The sequence below is a fragment of the Phodopus roborovskii genome, unplaced genomic scaffold (genome assembly GCF_943737965.1).
Source record: "Phodopus roborovskii unplaced genomic scaffold, PHOROB, whole genome shotgun sequence".
Classification (NCBI taxonomy): domain Eukaryota; kingdom Metazoa; phylum Chordata; class Mammalia; order Rodentia; family Cricetidae; genus Phodopus; species Phodopus roborovskii.
The window spans coordinates 20,433,366-20,441,453 of NW_026126418.1; the positions used below are offsets into that span (position 1 = coordinate 20,433,366).

Consider the following 8,088-nt stretch of genomic DNA (forward strand, 5'->3'; position numbering starts at 1 on the left):
CATGGTTCATTAACTGTGACAAGTGTGTTATAAGACGTTAATTATAAAGGAAATTGGGTGTGGAATGTACAGGACCTCTCTGTACTGAATCAGCAGTATGATTCTCAATCCAAAGTTCTTCTCAAACAAAAGATTTAACAAAACTTTAGATAACCAGCAAGCATCTCTCCCTTCCAGTCAGAGCTCATATTCAGTCCAATTCCATTTCCTCTATGTATTGTTAATAAAAGATCTCCTTCAACAGCCTAAACATGCTCTTGCCTAATAGTGTAAAGCCTGAGTTCTAGTCCCCCACCTATGCCACTTCCCCACTGTGTGACCACACATATATTACTCTTCTTTCCCTCTTCATTGGTCTCAGACGTACTAACCAGTCAATGAAGAAAATAAGGCTATAAAGTTCTTCCAACTGTTCCACAAATCAGGATGATGTGTGGATGACTACAGTTATCCATGGATTCTAAGATAGTCCTAGGCAAATAGTATACAGTGAGTAGAGATTTCTTGCATGAACATACTATGGTAGGGCTTAGACATGCTTGTTATCTGGCAAACTTAGAATTGAAGCCTAATTACTCAATATGGCAGCAAAAGCAGATGGGTCTTTGGGAGGTTCATAGGAATACTACCATCATGAGTGGGTTAGCATCTTTTTCAAGAGAATAGGAGCAATCCCTTGACACTGGACTAAGTCTTCCGGGAGCAGCTTTGATCTCATGGGATTGGATTAGTTTCTGAGAGAGTGGCTTGTTAAAGCAAGGTACTCATTCTACTTCAACATATCCCCTTCCACTTCTCCACCTCCACCATGAACTGATTAAACAATTCACAACGAGATAAACAATTGCTAGCATCATACTCTTGGGGCTCCAGAACCATGATCTATCTATCTAAACCTGCTTCCTTTACATATTAATCAGCTTACAGTATTTTACTATGGCCACACAGAATGGGATGGAACTATATATGTGTATATACTATAGTAACTTTTTCTCTTTTTAAGACAGATCTCACTATATAGCCCTGAGCTGGCCTAGAACTCACTATGTAGACCAGAATGACCTTGAGTTCACAGAGATGAACTTACCTCTGCCTCCCGGGTGCTGGAATAAAAGGCATGCACCACCATACCTAGTTAGGCTCTAACATTGTAGCCCCCTGCCTTTAAATGGAAAGCTCTAGAGTCTACCCAGTGTTTCCAATGCTTTTTTTTAAAAGCTACACCCTCTGGATCAAGCTCTGCAGACTGCCAACTCACTAAAACATAGATGGAGCAGCTAGCTAGACAGTGAGTGTGTCTCATCTCCATCTCCAATCTGGATTTCACCCTGCCTTCTGGAGGTGAAGTTTTTGCCAAGGGATCTGTATGCTTGCTTCTTCTTAGAATCTCTTTCCAACAAGCACAGAGTAAAAGTGTCTAGAATTCCCCAGCCCTTGGTTAGCATCCCCTGATAGATGACTGGAAGAAGATAACTCACATCAGCAAGGACAGACAAAGCCTCAAATCACAAAAATTTGTAAGAGTCCATCCCCATGCTCAATTCATATAAAGGCTCAGATTTTAATCTTATTTCCCATGCTCTGAGATTCAGACAAGATTTTCTCTGTGACTGGCCAGCCCCCCTCCCCGACTTGGAGTGGTCATGTATGAAGTAAGGATGCAGAGTCTTTCCAGCTCCTCAGAGGGTCTGTGCTGTGCATTATCCCTGGGAATGTCTTCTACCCAAACATCCCACCATCAACAGCTCAACAACCATACTCCAAAAGGCAGATTCCTGGGGTGCCCTGACATCTCCCCTGCTGCCCTGCTGAGACTCATTCTGAAGCCTCCGAGATAAGCTCTTGGTACACTGTGTGTCTTCCATCTCTCAGAGTTGACTCTCTTGCTGTCATCACTCACTGCACTGTCTCCTCCAGCAAGCTGTGAGTCCCATCAGTCTGCTCACTAACCCTATCCAGCACAGTGCATGGTGTGTAAACAAAGTAAGGTGTATGTGAGCACTTAAACTATTGAGTGCTCTATAATTATATAATGTCCTGGATAACTTAACTCAAATTTCCCTTTTAACATCACCCATATTAAAAGAAAAGAAAACTTCCACTCCTTGAAATAGTCATAAATCCCTGATGGATTTTCCTTTTTAAGAAGAAAAATGGATAATTTGTCCTCATTGTGCCCCCACTTTCTCCTGGCCCCCTCTCCTATGCTCTCTCTCTCTCTCTCTCTCTCTCTCTCTCTCTCTCTCTCTCTCTCTGTGTGTGTGTGTGTGTGTGTGTGTGTGTGTGTGTGTGTTCTCTCCTTGTTCTGTATCTGTTACCATCTCTTTCACATATCCTATCTCGTCTGTTTCTCTGTCTCCCCCATCTGTCTCTCTCTCCTGCATCTTCACCATTCCCTGGCAGTTCCTATCTGCCCAGTCTCCATGTGTGCCTGGTATCTCACAGATGAGATTACATTTTCCTTCCCAACCATCTGTACTCTGGGGGGGAAACAGCAGCATTCCATGGTCAAGAGTGTGGGCTTAAGAGTTAGATTCATGCCTCTATGCCTGGCTTTTCCTCATAGTAGTTATTCGACCACTGTGGAGAGATATTGATAATCTCTGTGTCTCAGATTTCTTATCAGTAAAGTGAGGCACAAATACCCCTCTCAGAGAAAGGTTTTGAGGATTAAATGAGATAATGCTTGGAAAATTCTTAACACACTTGCAAAACTGTCTAGATATGAGCTCCTTGCTAATATTCTCTCTCTCTCTCTCTCTCCTCTCTCTCTCTCTCTCTCTCTCTCTCTCATGACTCTGTGTCACCTACAAAATTATTGATCCCAGTGAGGACATCTTTGAAGAATATCTAAACCTAATATTTTCCCTCACCAAGACCACTCCAGCCTCTTCCTCCTCCTAACAGATGGCCATCCAGAGCCCAGTTTTCTTGCTCTCAACTGTCTTGTCTGTGTGTCTGCCTTAATTCAGGAAGACTTTATCTGAATGAGGTATCCCTAGGCCTGACCTTCCTGCAGAAACCACCTTGACTGTTTTTAGTAGCTGTAAACACCTAGGGTAGGTGCAGGAGAGTGTGACTCCAGGAGTTGAGTGACATCCAGGAATGGGCATTTTAAAAATTATCAGAGTGGCTCCAATTGGAGAAGAGAGCTTCAAATGTCTGACTTAAACTGGTGGTAGTGAATGAATCAATCAGCCAGGGATAACAAATTATTAGAGAGGAATTAATAAGTCAGTAGGAGACAGTAAACGGTGGAAGGGAGGGATGAATGAGACGGAGAGAGTAGGCACTTGCTGTTACTTTCCCCCCTGATATACCTGTGCTCTGGTCTCCAAAATGTGTGGTCATTCCTTCTGTGGCTTTTAGAAAGTGAGGCTTAGCTATGCCCTTTCTCTTCCCAGCCCCCATCTTTTTGCTTTCCTGGTATCTGTTTCTCCGTCTCCTCCCAGCCCCCTTCCAGGTTCCCATCCATTTTCCCTCTTTGGCTCCCACTGATCCCCCCCCTCCAATGTGCCCTCTCACCTCTTCTGAAATATTCATAAATGCAGCTTCTTGCGCCACTTTCAAGGCACTTTCAAATGAGGAGGCTTTGGACACAGCAGCTACACAAAACAGCTTTATTTGATAAACCACGGTGACTACTAACAAGATCAGAATAGAGCACATTCTGAAGAGGGGTGGGGGTGGGGAGAAGAGGCAGCCTCCACTGCTGCTATCTGTCCCATGCCAGGGATGAATTTCCTGCCTCCTAGAAGCCTCCTGCAGCCTGTACTGGCTGCTTTGAGGGTGGCCCTGGGCAGAGAAAGTAACTGTGTGAAAGTTTCTGGCCTGAGGCATGCAGAGACTCAGCTGAGAGGAGCTGCCCACCCCACCCCCCACAGCAACCCCCTTTCTGCTTCAGGAGCAGGATTTGTGCCAGAGATGGTCCAACTACTTCAAGCCAGGCTCTTCCTGTTTCCGTGGTATATGTCTTGTCCTTGGTTTCCAGAACCCTCTAAGAACAAAAACCGGAATATGCACACCCATTTCCAGCTCACAATGGCCTCACTATTCATTTTGTCCTTGAGACCCCCACAGCCATTCCAGTCACTTTTCCCCACCTTTACCCCACCCCCACCCCAACCTGCAAGATAAGCCAAGAGGCTCAGTCCTGTGGGGGAGGAGAACAAGCACCTTTCATTTTGTGGCAAGAAAGTAGCCTCCTTAGGAAGAGGGCCACAGACCCTGAAGAAAGTGAGAATGGTGAGGAGTAACTGGAAAGCAGGTATGGGACACGAGGGAAGGGCTGTGCTATGATCTATATGTCTCTTCTTCCCACTATGAATCTGGAAGAGAAACTGGGGCCCAGCTCCCAGATGCTAATGAGGAAACAGCTCCCTACAGAAAGCCTAGCACAAACATACACTTCTTTCCTAAATACGGACCAGCCGTCAGAGTTCCCCAAATCCAGTGGGGGTGAACTCATCTATTCCACATTTCTCCATATGTCCATTTTTACCCAAGTGGACTGTGAGACCTGCAGAATTGTAGGAGAAAGTGGGTGGGAGGTTCATCTAAGTTCCTTCATCCATGAAGTAAGTGTGCGTGCATGCGCACGTGTGTGTGTGTGTGTGTGTGTGTGTGTGTGTGTGTGCGCGCGTGTGCACATCTATGCATACCCACATAGACAAAAAGCAAATAGTCTTACCCAAACAAGTGACTCTTGGTGCCAAGTAGCACCAACACCTATGGAAAACTTCTGGGAGATGATGGGGTGAGTGAGGGAACAAGAAAGATTTGTCCTACATTTCACAGTTCTGTAGAAGGGGGACAACAAGGGTTGGGGGAGGGAGCCAAGCAGCATACAGACTAAATACAGATTCCCCTCCAACCCCTCTTTCTCTGGTTTTCCTTCCCAATTGCCCCTTCATAGGAACGGAATGGTCCACAGCTTCCTCAGCCCTGTTGCCTTGTAATTCTCACAATTATAAACAAACAGAAGAGGACTCTGGGTTGTTGGTAGGATGCATTATCTACTAAGCAACACGGAGTTCCTGCCAAAGAGAAATCTCTATTCAAAATTCAGTCTAGCCCTGGTGTCTGAACCAACAGTGAACTGATCCAGCTTTTGGAAAGACCCAGAGCTCCTGGCTCAGGGGACTGAAGCGCTAATTATTTGCCTATATACACAGCCTACCCTGCCCTGCTGGCTCTAGGAAAACAGGGTAAGAACTCAAAGGGTTACCCTTCAAGCTTCAGCATTCTTAACCCTTGGGAGCCCAGCCTTAGGAATCCAATAGAAGACAAAGAGTTAGATCTAGAAAGTGAGTAATTAGCAGTAAAAACTTCTGCAGCAGAGGGAGAAAAAAAGGAAGAGAGGGGAAGGGAGCTAGAGAGCTAAGGAAAAAGTAGAAGGAAACAAATTAAGTCAGGACTCATCTTCAATTAGGATCCATAAAACATTCTCCCATTTAATACAGAGAAACTGAGGCTTAGAGAGAATAGGAGACTTGTGCGATGTCAGCCTCGGGAACATTAAACAGCTGGTCACAGGTCTGTTAGCAAGGCTCCATCCATCTCTTCCCACTGAATCACAAACCTCTGAGAAGTGGGGGACAAGACAGAGCTTCGAGGCAGGGAGCAGGGAAAGGAACTAGGGGTAGGGAGTAGATGCAGCCATGCTACCTGGTTCTCAGAGCGCGAGGATAAAGTTTGGGTCAGACCCAAGGCACCAGGCTTCTCTCTGGTCCCGGCCCTAGTCCACAAGGGTCTCTTGACTATAGGGAATGGATTTCTCATGCATCTGCTCTCCTCCCTTTCCCATGTTGGGGCCAGGGCCCTGGCTATGCCCAGAAGAATAACTGGCTGACTTCTCCCCGCTGCTGCTGTGAGGGGTGCCTTTGCACCTGCTCTGATCACAGCACAGCATGGAAGTGCAGGCTTGGCGAAATCGAGGGTCGAAAAAGGCGTAGAGGAAGGGGTTGAGGCAGCTGTTGACATAGCTAATGCAGGTGCAATAGGGAAAGACATTCATGAGGAAGCTGTCAAAGTCACAGGGCCAGTGCAGCAAATTCCCCAGCATGTAGAGCGTCTTCACCAGGTGGTAAGGCATCCAACACAGGGCGAAAGTCACCACCAACACCACTATGATGCTGAGCAGCCGGCGCCGCTTCCGCAGGCCTTCAATGCGCTCCTTACGGAAATGGCCCGCGATGGTTTGGGCAATGAAGAAGTAACATGTCAGCATGATGGTGAAGGGCACCACAAAGCCTACGGCAGTGGATGACACCCCAAGGCCCACCTCCCAGGCCCACTCCGAGTTTGAGGTAGCCACCATGGAGTAGTCCATATAGCACTGGACCTTGGTGCTGTTTTCTGTGTTAGCAGTGGAACGGAACACCATTACAGGCACAGCTAGAAGGGCAGCCAGCACCCACAGGACCGCTGTGGCCACAACTCCGTTGACCCTCAGCCTCAGTCGAGCATTGGCCACTGGCCTGACGATAGCCAGGTATCGGTCGAAGCTGAGACCTGTGAGGCAAAAGACACTGGCATACATGTTGACAAAGATGAGGTAGCTGCTGAGCTTGCAAGAGAAGGTTCCAAAGGGCCAGTCAAACTCCCGGTAGGTATAAGTGGCCCACAGTGGCAAAGTCACCACAAAGGTCAGGTCGGCCACTGCCAGGCTGGCAATGAAGATGTCAGCTGAGCGTCTCTTTTCCCGGCTGCTCCGAAACACGGTCCAGAGCACCAGGCCATTGCCGGTGGTGCCTAGAAGGAAGACCAGAATGTAGATGGCAGGGATGAGAGCTCCAGAGGACTTCCAGTCTTCGTACTCACATTCAGACTGGTTGTCGGCCCCATAGTAGTTGTAACTGTCATCTTCCATACTGGTGAATGGAGTGAAGGTGAAGGTAGGTGGTCAGTCCCAGGGACACCAGCTCCAGAGCTATATCTCCAACTCAGCTAGCGCCCTGAGTAAGAGAAGGTCTGAGGGCACCCTTCCCAGCATGCAGAATAAGCCCCTCTGGAAGCTCAGACCCAGCAGGATGTGCTTCTCTGGCAGCTTCTCTCTACCTTCCCCTTCCCACCCAGCTCAGCCAAGACACTTCCTTGCACCCTCCTGAGTCTCTGTCTCCTCCTAAACTCCACACTCTCTCCTCCCACCCTGAGGCCAACTCCTCCCTCTCTAGTGAGTCTTAAGATCTTTAAGTTACAGCCCACTTTTTTTCTTCTTCTTCTTGCCACTGGGTAAGTAGACTAAATTGACCCCTACTGTGCTGGGCTGACAATTATCTGTGCTTTGCAAGCCTGCTGCCCCACCTCCTCTCTCTAGCTGCCACCAGCCTTCACCCCAGACTCTTTCCTCTGCCCCCCACCTCATGTCTGACTTCAGGGTATCCATCCCCTCCTCAGTCTTGACCCTCCTGTTCTCACCCTCTCCCAACCCTTCTAACTGATAGGGATTATGCAGACTGAAATCCAGTTTGACCCGGACAAGCATGGGGCAAAGAGGGTGTGATATTTCACAGGGGAGTCCCAGCATCTGGATGGTCCCTGCTGACCGTGCACTCCCACCCCTCCCCCACCCAGATGAGACCCTGGGACTCCCGAACTTCCTTCATTCTTCTCTATGCCTTGGCTCCAACCCTTCTTCTGAGAACTTTGGTATTTTGCAGGAAAAAAAAAGCATAATGAAATTTATCTACAGCTCATAAACTGCTGGGAGGCCACAGGTGGTAATTTGGAGATAGAGGTGATAGAAAGTTAGTGACAGAGTCACAGGATGAAAGAAACCAGAATAAAATGACTGCTAACCAAGTCATTAAACCTATGGGGAAACTGAGGCTTAAGGTAAGTGTCTTCGCAAAGGTCACATTTTGTTGTGATTGGTTGCTGCCTTCTTCTTCTCCTCCTTCTTCTCTAAGTTCATAGAGAATGCACTCTGGTACTGTGGTTGGCTGAATAAGTAAGTGGACTAATTAGGAAAAGAGTGAGAAAAATAGAATAGAAAGTATATGGGTTACTGTGTGTTGAGATCATGAACTCAGCTCAATCCTCGGGTTCTTACCAATCAATATCCATGAGCCAGGAGATTTCATAAGA

General features: G+C 47.3%; 1 protein-coding gene across 1 annotated transcript; it reads right to left on the reverse strand.

Moving 5' to 3' along the window:
* Window positions 1-3,606: 3,606 nt before the first annotated feature.
* Aplnr (apelin receptor) lies at window positions 3,607-7,288 on the reverse strand. Its single transcript, XM_051184310.1, has one exon. The coding sequence runs from the start codon at window positions 6,869-6,871 to the stop codon at window positions 5,738-5,740; it is 1,134 nt and encodes a 377-aa protein (XP_051040267.1). The 5' UTR covers window positions 6,872-7,288; the 3' UTR covers window positions 3,607-5,737.
* Window positions 7,289-8,088: the final 800 nt, after the last annotated feature.